Source organism: Mauremys reevesii, linkage group 2 (assembly GCF_016161935.1).
Source record: "Mauremys reevesii isolate NIE-2019 linkage group 2, ASM1616193v1, whole genome shotgun sequence".
NCBI classification, from domain to species: domain Eukaryota; kingdom Metazoa; phylum Chordata; order Testudines; family Geoemydidae; genus Mauremys; species Mauremys reevesii.
The window spans coordinates 227,676,294-227,700,367 of NC_052624.1; the positions used below are offsets into that span (position 1 = coordinate 227,676,294).

The 24,074-nt window shown below is 40.8% G+C and overlaps 2 protein-coding genes across 3 annotated transcripts in view; both read left to right on the forward strand.

Moving 5' to 3' along the window:
- ADHFE1 (alcohol dehydrogenase iron containing 1) overlaps positions 1-21,852 on the forward strand; it is a 31,645-nt gene extending 9,793 nt beyond the window's left edge. Inside the window, exons 6-14 of the mRNA XM_039526076.1 lie at positions 329-525; positions 1,876-1,953; positions 4,225-4,330; positions 5,460-5,612; positions 9,158-9,256; positions 10,474-10,552; positions 10,703-10,799; positions 14,883-15,040; positions 20,871-21,852. Coding sequence (XP_039382010.1) covers positions 329-525; positions 1,876-1,953; positions 4,225-4,330; positions 5,460-5,612; positions 9,158-9,256; positions 10,474-10,552; positions 10,703-10,799; positions 14,883-15,040; positions 20,871-20,954 — 1,051 coding nt within the window. The 3' untranslated portion in view covers positions 20,955-21,852. The remainder of the gene's footprint in view (positions 1-328; positions 526-1,875; positions 1,954-4,224; positions 4,331-5,459; positions 5,613-9,157; positions 9,257-10,473; positions 10,553-10,702; positions 10,800-14,882; positions 15,041-20,870) is intronic.
- VXN (vexin) overlaps positions 21,613-24,074 on the forward strand; it is a 44,561-nt gene continuing 42,099 nt past the window's right edge. For both annotated transcript variants that reach the window (XM_039526079.1, XM_039526080.1), the window contains exons 1-2: positions 21,613-21,676; positions 23,062-23,125. The gene's annotated coding sequence lies outside the window, so the exon portion shown is untranslated. The remainder of the gene's footprint in view (positions 21,677-23,061; positions 23,126-24,074) is intronic.

Sequence of the window (24,074 nt, forward strand, 5' to 3'; positions counted from 1 at the left end):
TCAGGGGGCTCACCCTGCAGGGTTAAAAATAGCAGTGTAGACACTCAGGCTGGAGCCCGGGCTCTGAAACCTGGGGAGAAGGGAGGGTCTCGGAGCCTGGGCTCCAGCCTGAACTCAAATGTCTACTTCCACTGCTATTTTTAGCCCCATAGCATGAGCCTGAGTCAGTTCACTTGGGCTCTGAAACTTGCTGCTGCAGCGTTTTTTTTGCAGTGTAGATGTACCCATAGTGCCTCTGATGTGTCAATGACATGTACATCTGCTTAACAGTGTTTGCAGAAGTTTGTAAATTGCATGATTAGTGACAAAATCTTCTCTTCCTTCTAAGTTTCATGGATGCCATCACATTTGCTAAAAAGGGGGAGTTTGATGCCTATGTTGCTGTGGGCGGTGGTTCTGTAATAGACACTTGCAAAGCTGCCAACCTGTATTCATCCAGTCCTGAATCGGATTTCTTAGATTACGTCAATGCTCCCATTGGAAAAGGAAAGTCTGTTACTGTGCCTCTCAAGCCATTCATTGCAGGTAAAGAAGCAGAAGTGTGGTGTGTTTTTTTTGTTTTGTTTTTCTTCCTTCAAGGCTCTGTGTAAGGTCTTCCTCTTGAATTAAGTTTACCTTTGACCATTTAACCCTCCCCTTGGGCCTGCTTCTGCTCCAGTTGAATTCAATTGAAGTTTTGCCATTGATTTAAATGGGAATGGGATCTTCTTCTTCATCACCAGCTGCTCGTCTTTGAGTTAGTTATTTTACTCCTTTCGGGGGGTCAGAGGATAAAATGACTGCTTCTGTCTGATCCATTAGAACCAGTTAATAGATCTAGGTCTGGTATACAGTACCAAACCAAAGTACATCGTGATGGGAGGAATATAAAATACTCTGATCTGTACAGCCCACTAGTAACTATATAATCCTTATGCTATAAAGAATGCATTTTATTGCTTATGTGTTTTCTTTCCGTTTTTGATCACGGTGTGTTTTAAGGGTTCAGTATATCAGCATTTTATTAGCATTGGCCTACCTAGTCGCAAATACGATAATTGGTGATACATTTATCTAACCAGTTCATTACCTGTTACATTCTGGTTTTAGGGCTTGATCCAAAACCCATTGAAGTGATGGAAAAACTCTTGTTGACTTTAATGGGCTTGAATCATCTCTTAGTAATTGACACATTTCTTTGTTCATACCACTTTTATTATTTTCCATTTCAAACAGCCCTCCCTTTCTTTCACACTTATTAAACCATGTGCAATTGATCCCACGAGGTGGACGATTAACAAAGAATGGTGATTAGTAAAGTTTAAAAGCTGCTTAAATATACAAACCGAGGCACATTAAGCCCAAGTCATCATTGTTCCAGCTTCCAAATGTGAAGAGAGCTGCTTTTATTAACAAAATGTTCATTTGCTTTCACCAGGGATGAATACAACCTGGTTTAAGGTTGGATGCACAGCAGTAGATGTTAATTGTAATTTAAAGGGTCCATAGCATCCCTTGTCTTGCTATGCCTTTGTACAGCACATAGCACTATGGGGCCACAAAACTCTTTATGGCTTTTGGGTGCTACCACGATACAAATATGTAATAATCCTGGACTGCGCCTATGCTAGAAAAGCCATTTCTAAAGTTGATAAAAATGCTGTGCTACTCTTTATATAACATTGTGCTTTGTTTTATGCTAAGTTTAAACTTAAAATACTATCTTCTTTGAGTGCACGTTCCTACTCCTGGGATGCTCCCATTGTGCTATCAGGTGCGCTGTCAGCATATCCAAAGAGCGTGACTGTGCAGAGTCCATTTCCAAAAACTCTGGTGACAGGTGAGTAACGTTTTTTTGTTGCATTATTACAATTGTCTGTTCTTCTTCTTTTTAAGTTCCCACAACAGCTGGAACTGGAAGTGAAACCACTGGCATTGCCATTTTTGATTACAAAGAACTAAAAGTAAAAACTGGTAAGACTTTGTCTGTTACTTATCTAGACTCTTTTCCAAACTTGCATCATTTTCCTCTGCTATAAGATAAAGAAACACCTTCTGTAATGTCAGCTGTCTTATGTCACTGTATTCAACAGCTACAGACAAATCTCAGCAGATTAAAGCTTTCTCTCTTGAATGAAATTTTAAAGGATGTTAGCAGTGAAATGCATATATAATACAGCAGCTCATGATTTGAAAGCATAATGGGAAAGTAAAATCTTTGGTGGAATATGTTAAGTGCACAGGAAAATTCTGCTTATGTTTGGGTTCAGCCAGCTGTTCCTTATTTCCTTTTTTTTGGTCTTCCTGTTTTTAAGACCGCTAGTTCTTTGTTGTATAGTTGGGTCCAAATGTTTGTTTTCCTGACCTCTCGGGACCTCATGCCTGCAGTGCAGCAAAAGAAAGTGACGCTGTCTTCCTTTGACCTTTTCATCCCTAGAAAATAGGATTCAGGCTAAAATGTCATCTTTAAACTTTATAGCTAGTCTGAGATTTTGCTGTGGTCTTTGGGTGGCTTTAATGTACCATGTATGTTGCAATATATGGTGGCCCAACAGAGAAGATTAAGGAGTTTTAACTCAGATTAGTTGTGATTTCAGTCAGTCTAAAGCATGTAAGTATTATTATTAGCATGTCTAAAGAGCCATCACGAAAGTATCAAGACACAGATACCAAATGCAGCAAAACATCAATTCATTCTAGAAAATGAACCAAATTTTCCTTCTGCTTGTCTGATGGCTGCTTACTTGTGAGCAATTAGGTTAAAAAGCAGTGTGGCTTGGGCCATTCCACAATCACTTTGACAATGTAGCTGCTGGGGCATTATGGAGGGTTTCCAGCTGAGAGGCAAAGGGTTGCCCTGGGGAATTCACTCCAGGCAAGGGTCACCACTCACGCAGGCTCCATGCTGCAGGAAACATTCTAGTCTCCAGTATAACAGACCCCTTAAGCTCATAGAAAAACTACAAGTTTCCAGTTGATAACCATCCTGTGCCCTCGGATTTTTATTTGTGCATGCAAAGTCAGCTGGATTGCGGGGGCTAGTAACCCTGACCAAAGCCAATAAATGAGACAAATCAGAAATAAAGGCAAAGTTCCCACGTTAACTGGGGATGGTAAAGGTTCTAATAAGTAGATTGTCAAAGACTGGGATGTAGGCGGTCAGTTCTAGTGGTTAGAGCAGCGGTGGTGGTCAGGACTAGTGGTCGAAGCCTGAGTTGGGAGCCAGGGGTTGGAGCTGAAGACAGTCAGGAGTCAAGCCACGGGTCAGAGTCAATAGTTGGGGGTGGGGGCTCAGAAGCAGGGATCTGAAAAGTCAGGAGGGCAGGAACAAGGCAGGGATCAGGATTCAAGTGAGAGGGCAGGGTCCAATGTAGAAGTCAGCCAGGGATTCACTTAGTTGCTCATACAACATCTTGGGCCTCTGTCTGGATTAAATAGTGAGTTTGAGCCAATCATAGAGGACAGATGTCTTCTCCAATCAGGAGCTTTGTGGGTAGTGTCTCTGGTGAGCTGGAGTTCACCAGCCCACATTCCTTGCTGGTAGCAGTGAACTGCTGGCTGCAGACCTGGGTTCGAGACCTGCAATCCTTGTACAGGTGTGCAGAAACGATTGGTAAATCAGCATCTGAATTATTTTCCACCAAGTCTGACTTCTTTGTTTGGAAGGAATCAGTTTCTGTTTCTGCTGGTTGACAGTCTCCTCCTTCTCCTATGCTAGGATGGAAAATATGGATCACTGTAGGGCTGAGTGGATAATTCAATTTCTGTGTCTATTCCGTCTTTGTATCTTCATCCTTCTGCTGAGTCGGCCAGTGAGGGTGCACTTTTTGGGGATGTAGAAACCTGGGACAATATGAAGAGCATAAGCTCATTTCACTTTAGGGTCTTCATCAGCCAGCATTTAGTAGCGCCCTTCAGCAACCGACCTTCCTAAGATGAATTTGAATAGTTGATTTAGAGGTGAAAAACCTGTCCCATTACCTGTGTAATTCAGACCCCCGGAAAGATTGTCTTTAAGACTGATAAAGTGAATATTTTTCAGAATCTTGGTCAGTTTTCTCAACAGAATTTAGATGCATATGCATTTCAGGCTCTCCCTTTCCTTCTTTTATTATTAATGGCAATCACTTGTCCTGAGACTTTAACTTTTCTTTTACAATTTGAGGATTAAGACTCTCTCTTCTGTGCTGTTTATTGACAACAATCCTTTTTATTAACACACTTTTATAATTCACATGTTTTTAGGCATTGCTTCTAGAGCCATTAAGCCCACATTGGGTATGATTGATCCTTTACATACAATCCATATGCCAGAGCGAGTAGTGGCCAACAGTGGCTTTGATGTGCTTTGGTAAGTAGTCTATGTGGGGTGCTGGATTTGCGGGGAGGAGTCATTTTAACTTAGAAAAACAAATAACGGTACTTTAGAGGGAGAAAAAGACCATTTTCCCTAACATGTCCATTTTCAGTCTGTCTCAGTCCCACCTTCCTGTTTCTTCAATGCACCATTCCCCTCGGTCCTTCTCACCCTTTGAAACAAATCCAAGTGCCTCACTCAGTTGTATAAGATGAAATGTACATTGGATGCATGGACCAAAATACCAACTACCAGAAGTGTGAATCCTTGAGGCCAGCTTTGGAGGTTTAAATGCTTTGCTGGAACACAGGCAACACATGGCAAACCTAATTTAGGCTGTCTGACAGTCATCTGCTTCTCATGAGGAGAGACTAAAATAGCAGGACTGAAGTGCATTGATAAAGCTTTCTGTAGAAGTCTGTGAGGTGCTGAGCGCTGCACACAAGGTCTCAATCTTCCTTAACTCACAAGACTGGCCCAGTTTGCATTATTGCTGCTCCAAACCAGTGCTTTTAGTACGTTGCTTAGTACAAAAAGCCTTGCAAGTTTTGAAAGACACATTGGAACAATCATAGTATTTTAACTACAGAAGATATGCAGAAGATTGGATTCATTGATACGGCTGCTTGTTTATGCACACACACCTTAAGGAAATAGCAGATGTTAAAATAGGATGACAAATGTATTGAAAGTTATATTTGTTGTATTTCTCAAACTATTAGCTGACTATAGTGTCTGGAAAAATTTATTATTTTTAATGGAGTTTAGTTATTTATTTTTAAGCTCTAAATGGTTTGTCTTTAAATGCTTTTCAATTGGTTAAAAATGTAAATAATGCTTACGTTTCATGACTGCCATATCTAGGAGACTTGTCCATCCAGTATTCTTGACTATCATACTCCCAGTTTTTTTAAGGTCATCCTTTAAAAGAAGGTAGATTATTATGTTGATAGTCCTGGAGTCTTTAAATATCTCCTGTCCTGTAAGAAGGGAATGCCCCTTTTGTAGGAGCTCAGTGTTGTTCAATGGAACTGAGCTTGTAAAATGCCAAATCCCTTGCAGGACAGATTGTGTATAGGAGAAAAATGGAACCTTTCAGTTTTCAAGTATTTCTTCCTTTTAGCCATGCACTAGAAGCGTACACTGCTCTTCCTTACAAGATGCGCAGTCCCTGCCCTTCAAATCCAATCAACCGGCCTGCTTACCAAGGCAGCAACCCTATCAGTGATGTCTGGGCTGTCCACGCACTGCGCATTGTGGCAAAGTATTTGAAAAGGTAATGTATGCCTAGCAACCTTTCACCTTGATGATAGGTTTGATCCTGAACACCTGCCAGGAAGAATGCTGGTGAGGACCTGAGTGCTAGACTCTGAGGGTACGTCTACACAGCAAAGAAAAACCTATGGCTGGCTTGTGCCAGCTGACTTGGGATTTTGGGGTACAGGGCTATTTCACTGCTGTGTGGACATCTGGGCTCAGCTGGAGCCCGAGCTCTAGAACCTTCTAGGTTCCTGAGCTCGGGTTGCAGCCCAAGCCTGGAAGTCTACACAGTGAAACAGCCCTGCAGCCTAAGCCCCGCAAATACAAGTCAGCTGGCACGGGCCAGCCATGGGTTTTTCTTTGCTGTGTGGACATACCCGGAGATTAGGTGAATCGCTATATTAGGACATCATTTTCTATCCTAGACCCCGGCTTTGTTCTTAGCAAGGCATAAAATGCCCAGTAAAATTGGAACTAGGTTAGGCTGAACAAAGTTGATCTTCAGGGGTGACTTTTTAAAGCAATGTATGAGGATTTAGTTGAGAATCCCTGAGGTATAGTCATGAGTTGCACAGCTAAATCCTAGAGCAATGTACCTCTTAATATTCACTTTTCCATAACAACCTTAGGCAGGACACATAAGTACTGCTATCATCTGTCTCTATGGCTTTCAATATAGTGAAAGGACATTTATACAAAATACTATGCAAGTACATCAAGTAAACGTTCACCTGTGAGATGTTAAAATTATATGTTTGTTTGAAAGTAGCTCATTTAGGGTACAGCCCAAATGGAGAGGCTTTTGTTGACTTCAGTGGGAGATGAAGATCTAGCCTGTGAGTAACTTTCAGCTGTTCTGTTTTTTATAATCTAAGGATCAACATTTTTCCATCTAAAAGGCTTTTATAGCACATAGTTATCCTGACATCCTATTTAGGATAACTATAGGGTTGAATTTACCCATGAGAGTCTCTGTATCATCAAAGTCCTGAAGCAGACCTGGGTGCAAGGAGGGAAAGTGGCCAAATCCTCTGAAGCTCTGAAGGCAGGCTCCATGCCAGCACCAAATCAGATGCTGTTGAGGGAAGAGCTGGGGGAGGTCTGGGATCTGCACTTATGCTAGTAGGCAGGAACCCCTACACAGGGGAAGGGAAGGAACAGTGGCCGTAATTCCAGTTTCTAAACTATAATAAAAATTGTAATGTTTTGGAAGATCACCCAGACCAGAAAGGGCTTGTCACCCCTACCCTGGGTGCTGCTGTGCTGTTCAGCTTTGGCTCAGAGCCCTGGCACCAGCAGCCTATCCACAGCACCTACCCTCACCCTGGCTTCCACCAGCCTGGTTACTTCTTGCTGGGTGACACCAACTGCCCTTCCAGCCCTAAGTCTCCCCAGAACCGTCTCCCCTGCGGTGCTCAGCCCCTCTCACTGGACCCTCACAGACATTATCAAGTTCGCTGCCTCCAAAGAGACAGAGCACACACCAGCCTGGTGGCTTGTCTGAAAACCCACGTTTCAGTTTAACTCTCAGCACGGAAGTGGTTTTGTGATAAAGCAAAAATAAGTGTATTAACAAAGCGGTGGGATTACAAGTAAGAGTGAAAAGAGATAGGAAAGGTTACAAATAAAACCGACATCAGAATAAAACTTCCTAATAACTAAAACTTAATCTCAGCATGTTACAATCTTTGTCTAAGCAGTTTTCTTTCTTACAAGTTGCCAGCATCCCTAGCCCAACATTCCCAGAATCAAAGTGCTGTTCCCTAAGTGACAGATAACTAAAATGTCTTTGTCCCCCTTCCATTACTAAAAATGCATTGTTTTGTCCCCACCCTCAGGGTGATCTTCTGCTATTCTACCCTTCCTGTTGACTTCCCATCCCCCTACTGATGTGTGTAAATGGGGCTTCCATTGTTTTGATTCCATAAAGCTTAATTTACACCGGAGACAGGTAGATAGCTGCCTTCACTCCTGGCTGGTAGAGAACCTGTACTCCCTTTGTTTGGTCACAGATTTCAGAGCCGAATATCAATAGGTATCAATAATTCCTCATACAGTGCTAATACATACATTTCACAATGATATTAATCACCTGTGCATCACCGTCTTTCAGAAAAAGCCTTACTCAATACACGTTTGCAATACAGTAATACTGTATACAGTCAGTTGATGCAATTGCTTATTCTTCGGAGTTCAGTCCCCTGTTCTCCCCCTGGGGTGTCTGGACCCTGATCGTCATAACAATCATGGAGGACTGTGCCCCTGTAGCACAGGGGTGGCCAACCTGTGGCTCCAGAGCCACATGTGGCTCTTCAGAAGTTAATATGCGGCTCCTTGTATAAGCACTGACTCCGGGGCTGGAGCTACAGGCCCCAATTTTCCATTGTGCCGGGGAGTGCTCACTGCTCAACCCCTGGCTCCGCCACAGGCCCTGCCTCCACTCTACACCTTCTCCCTCCCCCAAGCCTCCTGCAAGCCATGAAACAGTTGATCAGGAGGTGCGGGGAGGAAACGAGGGGGCAGGGCTGCTGATGGGTGGGAGGCACTGGCAGTGGGGAAGCTGATGTATTACGGTGGCTCTTTGGCAATGTACATTGGTAAATTCTGGCTCCTTCGCAGGCTCAGGTTGGCCACCCCTGCAGTAGCAGATTGCAGACTCACCATCACAGCGCTTCCTGCTGGTCATCCGGGAATTAGCTCGATTCCAGTACTCAGAGTGCTCCCCTGCTGGCCGGTGTCTCTCCTGCCTCAGACCCCGTGTCCCTCCTGGACCCCAGTGCCCCTTTCCCTTGGGCTTCTGCCCACTGCAGTACCCCCACACTCTGGGTCTCCCCTCCCAAGGGAAACCCCAACTCTCTAAGCCCACCTTGCCTCAGTGGCTACTTCCAGTCATCATCTAGCCCCCTTTCCCTGGGGCAAACTGCAGTCTGTTTGATGGCCACTTATCACTGGCAAGGGGGTTGGACCTGCTGCCTTTCTTGACCCAGCTGTCTCCCTGCAGCCCCAGTACTTCCTTTGGCCTTCAGCAAGGCCTCAGCCTGGGGACTCGCCAGGCCAGAGCTCCCCAGCTCTGCCTGCCCTTCCCCAACACTGCTCTGCTTCAGGTACCCTGTGCTCCTTCAGACAGCTAGGTCCTTCCCACTCCAAGGCTGGAGTGAGACTGACCCAGCTCCTCCCTTGGCCCTTATATCAGGGCCAGCTGTGGCCTGATTGGGTGTGGCCACAGCTGTGGCAGCTCTTCACCCCTTTTCTAATTGGCTCGCAGCCACAGCCCTCTCCAAGGGCTGCTTTTAACCCCTGCTCTCCTGGAGTGGGGCAGCCACGCCAATACAATCCCATTTACACAGCTGCTGCACAGTGAAGGGTAAGTTTTGCCTTTACTGAAGCAGCTTAGTGTAAACAGACTTTCTCTTTGATTCTCTTTCTATCTGATCCTTTGCCCAGCTCTTTTTCCATTTTTATTTTAGTTCCGATTTTATTACCCCCCAAATGAGTGTTTTCCCCTCTCCTGAGTGAGTCAATGCAGGTATGGATTTCTTAGTGTTCAATGTTTGTGCACAGAGCTGTCAGAATGCCAGATGATCATGAAGCAAGGGCTAACATGCACCTAGCAAGTGCTTTTGCTGGCATCGGCTTTGGAAATGCTGGTGTTCATCTTTGGTGAGTAGAAGACGTGTGTCAGCCCCTTTCTAAAACCCTGTTTCTTTAGTGTTTGTTTCAAATTGCATAGGAAGCTTTCAGAAAAGCACTCCCTGAACTAGTGATTTGATAAGATGCTTTGGGCCAGATTTTCATATCCTTTTCACGTGAAAGAGTACCTTATGTCATGAGTAATCCTACTGAAGTTGATAGGACCCTTTGTGGAGCAAGGTACTTCTTGCTATTCAGAAGGATAAAACAGTCCAGTCTTATGAAAGTTTCTAGGACCAAAATTTGACCTACTTTACCTTGCTTGTAGGCACAGGTTGCATAATGTTTTTCTTTTTTATATAAAAAAATCAAATGTCAGTGTTCACTCTTCTAAAAATAAATGATATGTTTTAACTCTCTCAGTTGTGCAGCCCTGTAATAAACACCAATAACACCCCTATAATAACAAGCTAGTGAACATACCCAGAGGAAAAATCTTCTGCCTTTCGTGAATCAAGGCCACATTCACGTGCAATAAAACTTGTTACTGGCTTAATTGTTTTGCAGGCTAAAATGAGCTATAATTACTTAAAGCTCTTTAATTATATCCACAAAAATGTTAATGCCCATCCAAATGAGCTAATGACGGTCACGTCTTCAGTTCAGTAAAGTACATATGACTGTTCCTATTGAAGTCAGTGGCACGACTCCCATGCTCATAGTTACATATGGGCTTAATGTGTTGAATCAAGGCCTAAACCCAAAATTCTATAAAAAATCATTGCAACTTCTTATAAATATTAATCTATTCTGAACTCGTCTCTGCACTCCTTTGGTTTGATCAAGTAAAATCCCCTTTGTAAATAAACTTCCAAAACTTTCCCTTAAGCACTGTTAGCATGATAAGAAGCTCCCAGATTTTGATAGTAAGGTGAAAAATGTCTACAGTACTTTGAGCCAACCCCATTATCCCAGTATCTGAACACCTCATGATCTTTTAATGTGTGAGGTAGAGAAGTGCTGAGATCTCCAGTTTATAGATCAGGACCTAAGGCACAGAGCAACTAAGGGAAGATTTTTGAAGTGTTCCCATTGGCTTCAGTGGGACTTAAGCTCCTAAATACATTTAAAATTCTGCCCCTCAGTGACTTGTCCAAGGTCACACAGGAAGTGTTACAAAGCAAGGAATTAAACTGAGGTCTCCCGCGTCCCAGGCTAGTTCCCTGACCACTTTCTTTCTTCTCCAGCCATGGAATGTCTTACCCTATTTCTGGCTTGGTGAAGAGTTACAGAGCAAAGGATTATAATGTCGATCATCCTCTGGTGGTAAGAACTGATTGTTTTCATTTTCCTACACATTCCTAGCTCTTGTATTTATCTTACATTAACAAGCTTTAAATTATGTTAGCCTAACAAATTTATTGTGGCAGCAGTGAGAAGTCTGTCTAATGTGCACTGTGTTTTGTTTTTTTCCAGCCACATGGTCTTTCTGTGGTACTCACCTCCCCCGCAGTATTTACTTTCACAGCAGAGATGTGCCCCGAACGGCACTTGGAGGCTGCAGAGATACTAGGTATGAATCTCTCTTCATAAAACCTACTGGTACAAATCAAGTTTGTGACCAGGGTCCCAATGGGGGCCAGCTGTGATCACTCCATTAGGGTGAACTGCAAAGAATGGGGCAGCCAAACTCCAAAAAGCTGGTCAATATTCCAATACTTAGATTTACCAAGCCAGCATAAAACAGCTTCTTTCTTACCTCACTGGTTACTCAGAATTCCAAACAACACAGTTCCCTTAAAGTGATCCAGCCTCAGGCCTCCATCCAGGTACCTAAGTCAAATATAATGAAGATTCCTGAAAATCTTATTTCATCACATAAAAGAAAAGGAATGGACACATTACCTCCCAAGTTATTGAATATGCCAGATCTTACTCAAATACACACTACTTATTCTTATTAGCTAATAAGAATAAATAGCTTATTTAGCCAATTCTTATTAACTAAACTAAACTTTATTAAAAAACGAGAGAGAGAGTATGGTTAAAAGATCTATCTATCTAATCATATATATATACACACACACACGCACACACGTTCAGTTCATTTAGGTGCAGATTTATATCAGAGATGGTGAGCTTTGTAGTTGCAAAGAGTTATTTTAGATATAGTTCATAGGCTATCGTCCAATGTCCAAACATCATATTCAGGGCATACCAGCATAACTGGGACCTCATTCTTGCTACTCAAACTTCCCTGATAAAGCCTAAGCAGATCTGAGATAACAGAATCAGGACCCAAGGATCTTTTATCCACTTTCATGTCCTTTTTGAGAAGTTGGAGTTCAAAAGCTGATTAACATGACTTTGAAGGCGGTCCATCACCGGTACTTAACTATAGAATTAATATAAGGCCATTTGCTTGTTCCTTCACTATTCTCAGTACATTTCAAAGAGAGATAAATACAGAGATATCCCGTGTTTACAATTCATTTAAATGCTAGGATGTTCTTCCGATCTCTGAATTATCAGAATACAGCATAGACAGGGACTGTTGATTACATCCTTGACCCTACTCATATATATGTAAAAACAGAAAAACACAAACATTATCTTCCCACATGACTTTTGAGGGTTATTTATTTTGCAGAATGTTTAACCCTTTCTAGCCATGCATCACAAAGTTCTTTCAAAACTAGTTTTTTGTGGGGTGGGGAATCTCGATATATAAAGAATTAAAAAGTGGGTTGTGATAGTTCAGGATCTAAAAATTGGGGCTAGATCCTGGAGTCTGGCTGGGCACAGCACAAGGGGGGATAGTTTGTGTAAAGATGGGGTAAAGCTCACCTTTGTCACTTCCCCCAATCCTGGATCCATGGGTCTCCAGGCGGAAGTTAAAGGAGCCTTTAGGTTTCATCCTCTGTCTTTTTAGACCTCAACTTACACTCCAAGGGGCCAACACTATAGTGAGGAAGTGGTGCAGCATAAGGACATCCCAGCCATGCTCCCCTTCCCCCTGGCCACTCTTCTTATGCTGGAAAGTTAGGTCATATCAGAACGTCTGCTCTAGCTCTGTACTCCCACCTGTTCCATCTTTGCTCTGGGGTGATCATCCTGCAGCTGGGTGTGCTGGCTCACAGGCAGGATCTGCTGGTAATGTGGCACATGACAGCAGAGGAGCTGACCCTAGAAATCTTCTTTCTAACTGGAAAACTTTCAAATTGAAAACAACTCATGTATGAAATGAAGATTAGCTTGATTTCATTTAGCAGAGATTAGTCATGACTGATGTCTCTGGTGTGTAAGAAGGGAAGACACTTAGGAGTAGATAGCATAAAGCATAGAGCTTTAAGTACTTGCATCTGCATTAGCTAAAAGGAAGTGATTATAAAACAAATACAATTAAACACTTGCAAGCAGGAAACATGTTGAAAGATGAAATATTTTCTTACACAGTGGATAATTAACCTGTACAACTCATTGCTACCAAATATCCAGAGACTAAGAGCTTGGTAGATTTCAAGAAAAGATTAGACCTTTAGATGGATTGTGAGCATGTCTATACTTACTTTAAAAAGGATATATACAACACTAGAAGGGATTTAGACACTTCTACTTCAGAACATATGCCACCCATTGACTCATGGAGTTAGAAAGAATCTTCCCCTATTGGCAGATGATTCTGTAATTTCTGGATGTGGGGTTTCTTACACCTTCCTCCAAAGCAATTGTTATTGGCCACACTCAGAGATAGGATACTGGACTAGATGGACAAATCGTCTGATTATATATATATATATATATATATAGCAATTCCTACGTCCCTACAAGAAGCCCTTCAATAATAACCTATAACTCAAACGGTAATACTCTGTCTTATACATTGGCTGAGAAAATATTAAAAATATGTATCCTATATGGCCAGCTCAGAGTATCTGGCATTGCAATTCTTAGTTACATTTGACTTCCTCAATGGAAATTCAACTGGTTACTGTCTGCTTTGCTGTTATATAAAGGATTCTGTATAAAATGAATCAAGTGTGTATAAGTGAACTTGTTGATTCTCATCTTGGGTATTTACTTTGGGACCATAATTCAGTGTCCAAGTGGCTGCAGTAGTTGATTCAAATACGTTAGGTTGCCAAACACCGTGCCTAGCGGTAAAGTAGTAACAAGCAGCCATGTTTATGTGTATGTACAGCTGCAGATTTGAGTACAGCCAAATAAAAGCGTAATGCCTCTCCTAATGGAAATAGGGGTGTGTGGCCGTAGATTTATTGCAGTCAAGGAAATATAAGTGCAGCCTGAAGAGTGATGCGTTCTTTAGGTTAGCAAAAGACTGGTCACTGGAACAATAACATTTGGGATGTTTTTTTATCACCTTTTTAGTCTGGCTTTTCAGACTTCCTCTTCTCTTCCTCATTCTTTTCTTTCCTTTCCTTCTCTTTTGCTACTATCTGATCATTCCCTGAAGCCCTTATATTCTAAATGCCCTTTATACTGCAACACAGAGAATGGCCATTGACTGCGTGGCAATAATTCCAGTAGCATGAAACTTCATATGAGACTCCATCATGCTTCATTGCCTAATCCCTTATAGCCACTGCCATCTTGCTACTTTACTATCCAAACGTCTAAGCCCCCTGAAATGAGTTTGTTGTCCTCCCAGTAGCTTTGAACTGTTTTGACTGTTGCACTGAGTTCTTGGAGAACCAGAGTGCATTTTCCTGTACTTATGTTTCACATTTACTCATTTTTTCAGTAAACTGCATGAGACAAGTTCAGTTCTGGTGTAACTCCATTGACTTCATTGGATTTGCACTAGGAATGAATTTGGCCCAAATGGTTAAAAATAAAACTTGGGGTGTTTTTCTTGCCTTTATGCATGTACATCTTTCCCATTTCTAACGGAGCTATGGACACCCAGGGAGGGAGGGGGAATAGCCTTTTTATAAGAAACATCTGTAGCTTTTCCATAAATGTTGAGTCTTTCACCTCCTTTTCATAGCTGTTGCTAGGACTGTAATTCCTCATCTTCTATCTAATCTACCTATTTATTCTAATCTATATTATTATATCATACTAACTAATATATTATCCAAACACCTGAGGTAGCTCCACCCATAGAGGCCCCTTCCTTCCCTCTGCTCCCCCCTTCCTCTCTTTCAATGCTTGTCAACATAAAATTGAGAAGTGGGAGGGAATCATTAGTCACTGGTTCACACATCCTCTAGATGTCAGCAAACTCAAGGCTTTGAAAAAATGAGCATATAGCACTTAGCCATAATATTCATTTTTAGGGACAATCCACTGACCCTGATCTGCTCTAACTTCCTTTCCACCGCTGCTTCCAGCAATTAGTCTGACTGAGAAGTGCTTTTCCAGGCAAGCACAGTGGGAGAGGAAGTTAACTTGACAAGGCAGTTAGTCTTTCTAGCAGCAGTGAACTTGCCTCTTCTGATTTTGTTTTATTCCAGCTCTACAAACTAGTCTAACTGCAAAATGAAGATAGAGATTCCCCTTTTTTATTTGGGGTTGCCTTTAGCGAGCAGGCTGTTATATGTGAATATATGCCGCTGCTATTATGATTAAATTAAATCCAGAACAGCTTCCTCCTCTCTCTCCACCCTACAGTCAAGGCTTTGTCTTATTTTAGGAGCTGACATCCGCACTGCCAAAATCAAAGATGCTGGGCTTATTTTGGCAGACACGCTCCGGAAATTCTTATTTGATCTGAATGTTGATGATGGCTTAGCTGCAATTGGTTATTCTAAAGCAGATATCCCTGCTTTAGTCAAAGGCACTCTCCCTCAGGTAAGGCGAAAGCGCAGGTGATTCTTCTTAAAAAGCAAACTTTTTTAAAATATGTTTTTAAAATAAATGTTCCATTTAGCAGTTTTAAATGGAGAGAATGATAGAGAAAGTCAGTTCTCTTCTCCTAGTACAGATCGGGTTTTCCTTGGTGTGTGTGTGTGTGTGGGGGGGGGTGTTTTGTTTGGTCTTCATCTATCATTAATTCATCTTCAAAAGGACAGGCTAATTATTAGAGCTGGTCAAATAATCCAAGATGCACATTTTTTCAGGTGGGAAAAGGAACATGTTTTTGCAGAATTTTTTGTGAAAAATGTTCCCATTTTTTATCTAGCTGTTCTAATTATACAGGCAAGTAAGTTTCTATCTGATGCTTTTATAAGACTGCTATATGCTAAGAATGATTAAACTTGCTTTGCATTAGATTTTCCCGGAGTTGCAATACTCTCCTAGATGGCTTTGTTCCACTGCCCTCCATCTGAATTTGAACTAATGTCCTCCTGGAATGAAACAGTTTACACTTTTAATACCCTTTACATTTTTATACTAACAAAAAACACTTCAAGTAAGATGAACTGAAATTAGAGGAAAATTCATTAATTCCCAAGTAAATGAGGACATATTATGAAGATTTGTCATGCTGAAAAAAGTAAAAAATGTTCACTTTCTTAAACATCTATAAACCTCAAAGCCTGTTACAAAAGATGTCCTCATTCCCATTTTACAGGAGGGGAAGTGACTTGATCAAGTTGTCAAACTGATTAGTGGCAAATTTGCAATAAAACCAAGGTCTCTTGCTCCCAATCTGATGCCCTGCCAAATGTGTGTGACAGGCCTTTTTGACAGTTTGTGTTGATAAATATGTTGGTCCTTTAAAATATTACTTTTTACAGATAATTATAAACACAACATCCCAAGGAGGTATATTTTTTGTTGTTGCTTTGCTGAGGTTCACCTGTGGCTTGTTTTTTTTTCTCATCTGTAACTGATTATTAATTCAGAAGCCCATCTTAATTTACTGTCCTTTTACTGCAGCAGTAATTAGTGATTGCATGTGTAACGGGGTGAGCTAATGTGTTTTCAAACCCTGATTTAGTATATAAAGTATAATGTGGTCCAAATTCATTTGCTACTGCCTGTGTAATACGTTACCTACAAGGGGATTTCAAACAGTTATCTCTTTGATATTTTTTCTTTTGATCCAGCCATCAGTTTTCTTTGGAACACCAACGCCACCTATTAATATTCACAAAACACCTTGGTCCAGATTGAGACCACAAACAAACAAACAAACACTGCCAAGTGTACTACCACCATAAAATGCATGCCGCAGAGAAATAAAATGATCAACAGGTTTTAGTCAGCCGGTTTGGAGGTTTGAAACCTTGGAGCATAAATGTTTACACTTGAAATAGCTCATTTTTGAGAAAACCTGTTGAAAATGATCCTGCTTATGACACAGCAAGGAAACCTGGAGAAGAAGTTTATGTTCCAACATAATGGCTGGTCCTGTGTGGGTGTTCTGGTTGGGGGGGCGGGAAGGGTGGATTTGAAAGGAGACGTCAGAAAGGGCCTATTTGCTAGCCCCACCTTGCCTCCATGTAAACATACAAGAGGCAGCCATAATTTGGCTGCAACCACTGATGAGCACCAGGGATGTGGATGACTAGCCTTGGCACAAGAATTTACCAGCTCAGAGAGGCAGAGCCACAGTTCCATTCTCTGTGTACTGGCAATATCACCAGGGCTGTGTTAAGGGAATGCAAGCTGCATCTATTTAAAGGTATAGTAAAAGCTTCTATTCATTGCACTCCATCCAGAGCCATTGGGAACATTGTGGCCCTTTACAGTTGTCATGTCTCCCATCATCTGCTTGGACAGGTGTTCTTAGCCCATCTGTGCGCTCCACTGACGGGCAGGAAAATTGGCCTGATGACACCATTGAGCACCATAAATAACTAATTTTTTTAGTGTTAAACTAGTGGTAAACTTAGGTAGAACCTTAGTTTTTGTCCTAAGTAATGTGAAGCCTTTTTTTAACACTATGTAAGGCGTGTTAGTTTTTTCTCTATACCAGGGATCTCAAACTCAAATCACGAGGGCCACACGAGGCCACACTGGCCCTAGGGCTGCATCACTTTTCATACAACGATACAAAAGTATAGTCAAAAATGAAAAAAAAAGAGTAAAATAGTATGCTATTAAAAGTCAATGTATTAAGTTTTTTAAAACTGTAATGCAAAAAGTCAGTGCTAATTTTGACAGTCATTTCATTTTTGGCCACTTAGCTGGCAGCGTTTTGCATGAACCAGAGCATCAATACTTGGTTTCGTCTCAGGATATCAAACCTATCTTAGTGTTGCTTGCAAATGTTCATTAGTGAGCCTTGACCTTAACACAGATTTGTTTATCTTCGTGGAAGAGAAAAACTGTTCATATATATATTTACTTCCAAGCATTGCCATTACCCTTGCGGAAGCAGAGAATAACATAGGAAATCTTTCTTGTGAAAGAAACAGGTAGAATTCTGGAAGTCCAAAATCTGCATACTTCTGCTTCAAAGTGGTATCACACTGAAGCTCCACTAACTCCATCTGCATTTCCTCTGCAACATTGTCAATTTCCACAGCAAATGGTGTGGAAAAAAGTTGAAAATGTGGTTCAAGTGCCTTGAAATCTTTAAACCACACATCACTGTTTGTGTAAGTTAGAAATGATATCTGCATATTCTTTCAAGGATTTGAGTTCAACTTTTCCTACGGCATTCAGAGTTGAGAAATAGACCAAATTGCCAGCAGTCAGCTGTTTTCCCCCACAAAGTAAGCTTAACTTTGAATGACTTAATACTGTCATACATATGTGTTATCACCTGTTTTCTACCCTGAAGCTTCAAGTGCAGTGCATTCAAGTGATCAGTTACATCTGTTAGAAAAGCAAGGTTGCAGATAAAAGTGGCATCAGCAAGCTGTGGAACCTCCTTGTCCTTCATTTTCATGAAGGAATCAATCTCCTCTCTAAGTGCAAAAAACCCTTCAAAACATTTCCACAATTCAGCCATCTAATTTCAGTGTGATACAGAAGTTCCCATATTCGCTCTCCATACTTGGAAGTGAACTGTTTGTGATTCAGCCCTCGTGCACGTATAAAATTAATGGTTTTAACAACTACATCCATAACGTCCTTCATTTGTAGACTTTTACTACACAGAGCTTCTTGGTGCAAAATGCAATGTATACTGGTGAAGCTAATTCCTGGTATATTGAGGCTGTTCAATTTGGTCTTCAATTATCCAACCACACTAATGTTTTCAGAGCACATTGATGGCGCACCATCCGTAGCCAAAGATACAAGTTTGTTCCATGGCAGCGCCGCTTTTTCAATGCACTCTTCTAGTCCTTGAAATATGTCGCATCCCATTGTGGTACTCTTCAGTGGCATTAAGTCTAGCAATTCTTCAGTTGTATTCAAATTACAATCTATACGGCTAATGAATACTGCACACTGTGCAGTATCTGATGCATCTGTAATCTCATCAAGAGCAATTGAAAATGCTTTGAAGTCTTTTGCCATTTGAATCAATTGTTTTTGCACACTATCTGCTAAATCTGTTATCCTACAGGCAACTGTATTGGCAGACAAGCTTATGCCTTCAAAAACTTTCTTCCTATCAGGACATAAAATTTCGCTGGCCTTCACAAGACATTCTTTTAAGAATAGGCCTTCTGTAAAAGGTCGCGATGATTTAGTTATTTCACCTATCACAAAACTTGCTCTAATGAATCTTCACTAGACTTGTTAATCTCCTAAAAGAAATTTCTTTGCTTGGCAAATGCTGCTTTAAGTTGCCAGACTTTTTCCTCTCAAATTCTTCAGGTGAATGTATCCTATTTTTCACGGTGCATCGTGTCGTAGTGCCGACCCACTTTATACTCCTTGGGAACAGCAATCGTTTGCTGAAAAATAAGGCATTGAATTTTATCTTATGTCTCTGTGAAAAAATATAAATTCTCCCATTTGTCTTGGAAAACTTTTTCTTCCATGAGTGTTTTTTTGACGCTGAAGTCATTTCCGAGGGTTTTTAATAAAATATAAACACTCAGTAAAGCACCTCACTCAAACGACAAAACACATATTTACTTTTAGAATTACTTCCGTTCAAGATGGCGGCATCATCAGAAAGACAAAGAGTAGGTAAGTAAACACGCTTAAAAATAGGGCTCGATATCGTATGTTGACTGTTCTAAATACACCTCTACCCGAATATAACGCTGTCCTCGGGAGCCAAAAAATCTTACTGCATTATAGGTGAAACCGCATTATATCGAACTTGCTTTGATCCACCGGAGCGCGCAGCCCCACCCCCCAGGAGTGCTGCTTTACCGTGTTATATCAGGTCGTATTATATCGGGGTAGAGGTGTATAGATTTACAGGTAAATTGGACCATGATGCAACGCACTGTCCTCCATGTTTTTCGGACAACAGTTCTCGTAGTGCATTGGCCTTTTCGCTGTACTTGTATAATATTATACGAGAATCGCACTCGGCAATGAATATTTTAATAACAAATATTAGCAGTAAATAAATTTCATCATAAACAATAATCCTCATTGATTTTTTTCCCATTCAACAATCTCGACATTATGTAAACAACGATGCCAATGTACATTACCTTTCAACAAGTTCCTTCTTATTCCCAATATGCTTCAATTCCCAACACTGTAACCATCTTTTCAGCTTGATTTTAGAGTGCCTTTCAATTAAAGAATGTCAGTTTTGCACCTGGAACATCATTTTCAGTTCATGTTATGTGCATAAATTCATTGTTACAAGCTATTGTTAGCAGTATTTTTGCTATGAGTCGGTCCCTGGCAGTCTGAAAGTTTATCTGCTCTATTTTTAAAATGATCAGTGATGTATGACATTTGTGTATGGTATCAAGCCCATTATTAATTATTTTACAAATTCTAGGTGTCGTTGCGGGCCACAGGAACCAAGAACAAAGCAAGGGGAAAATATGTTGGCCTTGTCCATGTAAATTCTGCCAACCTTTTCTCTGGAAAGCTCTAGTTCCTTTGAACTTTGGAGCAGAGGCTTGAAATCTGGCAGGCAGGTGGCCTTAATGACAGATATTTTCCTTTTGACATCCCCAGTTCTGGTGTCCACAATTCAAGAAGGGTATTGATAAATTGGAGAGAGTTCAAAGAAGAGCCACAAGGACGATTTTAAAGCATTAGAAAACATGCCTTAACCAGTGTCTGGAAGTTGAAGCTAGACAAATTCAGACTAGAAATAAGGAGTAAAATTTTAACGGTGAGGGTAGTTAACCACTGGAACAATTACCAAGGTTTCTGGTGGGTCTGGCAATTTTAAAATCAAGATTGGATTATTTTTAAAAAGATATGTTCTAATTCAAAAAGAATTATTGTGGGGAAGTTCTCTGGTCTGTGTTATACAGAAGATCAGACTAGATTGTCACAATGGTCCCTTCTGGCCTTGGAATCTATTAATCATATGTGGAAGAAGGTTAGAAAGGCAACCTAATTTCTGGCATTTCCTAGCTTTTGAGTGTTTGACTTCACAACCTTAATGTTGTGTGTGTGTGTGTGTGAGTGTGTTTTAGTTTACTTCACACATTGTTAAAATAACTGATTAAAGTACATTTGGTGACGCATTAGCCTGGTTTCTTTTATTAAATGCTTTGATGGTTTGCAAAATTTGGTGCAATCTATAGTGTGGATTAATGCTGAGTAATGTGTGACATTCTACTGTATATGCAACACTGTTTATTTTGCAAAAAGCCTTATGTAATCCAATTTTACTTTAATCTTTCAGGAAAGAGTGACTAAACTATCACCTCGTCCCCAGACCGAAGAAGAGCTATCTGCCCTGTTTGAGGCATCCATGAAACTTTATTAGTTTAAATATATTGCACGTTCTTTAATAATAAAAACTAGCATGGTCTAAATCAGTTCAGATAATGAAGGAAAATGGAACTCTGATGCTTGTATTTTACTATCCGCTGCCAAAAGGTCAGGTAATTCATGTTCAGTTCAATACTATTTTTGTGATTTAGGGGCTGATTGTGTAATCAAAGGGACTACTCATGTAAAGGTTGTTGGCTCAGATCTTAAGCTTTGCAAAGGACTTTCTCTTGCTTGAGAGCTGGATAAAAAATGGAGATAATTTGTCATGGACATTTTTTTAAAATGTTCAGGAGGTGAATTTTATCTTGTATTTCAATTTTCTATGACTATTTTTGTCTTAAAAAAACCAAAACTATAAACTGTGTGGGAAAAACAGGCCACTCTTCCTCAGGCAATATTCTCAAACACAAAATTTGAACCTGCTCAATTCAGAAGGTTCACCTTATGATTTTTCTACTATCTCATTCAATTTAGGGCCTGATATATAAAGATGATTAACATCATGGGTAAAAAAAATATATAACTTTTTAACAAGTGGGAAAAGGTGTCACAAAACTTTTGTTCCACAGTATTTTTAAAGTGGCTTGCCAGACATTTTTGCCTTTTCATTCAGAAGTTATTCATGGGAATAAGTTTGCTTGTTCCGACAGGTTAGCTAACTGATTACCTGTCAACTGAGAAAGCAAACTGGCAGAAGAGGGATAAAATTCAAATGTAAGTATTAAAATCTTTTAAAACTTTCCTGGATTTTTCACCCTCTGAGCCCCGTTAGGGTAGTGAGTTTTGCTGCCTGCATAGCATAGCATTTGCTGCCTCACGCAACAGTCTTATACAGAGAATATTGGAAAATAGGAAGATTATTTTGAAGAGATTTTTAAAGTTATTTCTGTTTTGTGGAGTTTTAAAATGAATCCATTTTGTGGTTTTCACAAAAACTCTGTGACTTTTAGTATTGCTATTTTTATCAATATTTTATCAGACTTTTTTACCAAATTTTTATTTTTAATTTTTTTGATGAAAATAGCCATTAAAAATGTTGCAGAAAGTTTTTTTCACACAAAATAGAAAATTTTGATAATGTTGACAAATTTGGCAGAAAGTTTTCCAAAAAAGATCAGTTTTCAAAAATTTCTTAAGCAAAAAATATCAGTCATTATAAGATGTTTTCTCTGTACTAGACAACTAGACAGGGCTTTAATGTCATGTCATAGTCACAGTTTGCTTCAGCAAATTCTGGAAGTTGGCACATGTCTCTATCACAGAACAGAAGAGAGAAAAGGGTTTTTTTAATTGAAAATTATTTCTATTAGGCACAGATTTCATTGGCATTGTGTACTGCAACACCGGCAGCAGTATATACAATACTCATACTGTATTCATTTGAAAAACAAATTCTGATGTTTTTTAAATTCTGTTCAGGCACCAATTTCATGCAGTTGCCATAGCACAAGCTCGGTGTAGGAAAAGCATAACATGCTAGTTAGTTCCTTTACTCAGTTACTTTTACTCTTTGCCTCATTATAATTCTGTTCGGCAGCCACCCCACATGCAACTCTTCCACTGAAGTAGAGGAAGGATGTCTTGTACATTTATGACTATTAATCTTGGCTCAATAAGACTGGTGCCTTCCAACCACATGTTAGGACCTTATGATGCAAGTATATTGGATGTGGGGTTTTTAGGTCCCTTTAGTGCTTGTTACAAGGTTGGATGGATAGCGATGGAGACAGACGTTCCTCTGTCTATCCACTGAATGGGTAAAGCATGGACAGTGGTTATACAGACAGCTCTGCCAATATCCCTCAGCCTATTCTGAGAAGCTAATTCATTTTCCCTGTCACTCCATATCCATTACCTCCTTGCTCATTCTAGTGAAAATGCCAACAAGAGCCTCAATTGTGAAAGCTGGTTTCACAATGTGTGGATTTTATTTTCTATATTACGTTGTTATCTCAACAAAGGTTCGCCTTGCACTTAACTTTTTTGTTGCATCTTTTATACATAATTTCCGTTCTCCCTCTCTGTGAAGTTTCATTTTTGTGCAATAGAAATGGTACAGTGCACTGAGGAGACAATATTTGTGGGATTCTATCTTCTAGCCAGACATTTTGGAATTGGAGGGGATGTAGCTTCTTCCAACTGAACAGCGGAGGAGTTTGTTAGGTATGTTATTTCTCCTGGGTGTTTTGATGGGTAAGAAAGAAAGTGGGTCTTTCATTCTATCATGGTTCTTATTTACCATTTATATTTATATGCGAGTAATTAGTAGAATGGCTTCACTACTAATAGTATTTTACACTTACATATAACCCCTTTAATTGAAGGAACTCAAAGCAATTTACTAACATTCATGAATTAAGCCTCAGAACACCCTGTGAGGTAAGCTAATATTATTACCCCTATTGTATAGATGAGGAGACTGAGGAACAGAGCAATTAAGTGACTTGTCTAAGGTCACACAGGAAGCTTGTGGCAGAGTCAGAAATAGAACCCAAGTCTCCTGACTCCTAGTCTTACGCATTATCCATAAGACCATCCTTCTACTACTAATTATTAGCTGGTGCTGAAAACTGTGAGAAGAATCAAGAGAGATGAATCCATCTGTAGCAGGGTGGTTACCCTGCTCCTGCCCAAAAGGGCTTAAACCAGCCCTGGGAGGGAGCTGTGGCTGGAGAAAGCAGCTCTAAAAGGCTGGGCTGATTGGGGGAAGTGGCTGGAGCTGGGGCTACACCCCAAACAGACTCAGCTGGCCCTATAAAGGCAGAGAAGCCAGGGGTAGACAACAGTCTCCCTCGGTTTGTAGAGGGAGATGGGCCTGGCTGCAGGGAGCTAGAGACAGGGTACCTGAGTGGAGCAGGGCTGGGGAAGGGCAGAGAAGCTGGGGAAGCTCCAGCCTGGAAAGCCCCAGGCTGTGGCCTAGCAGGAGGCCAATGGGTACTGGGGGCTGCAGAGGGCAGCCCAGGGGTAGGCAAAGGCAGCAGGTCCAAACCCAACCTTGCCAGTGATGAGTAGGCTGATACTGCAGTCTGCCCCAGGGCGTGGGGGCTAGACAATGACTGGCAGTAGCCATATACTGAGGCGAGGTGGGGATAGTGGGTGGGGGTTCCCCTGA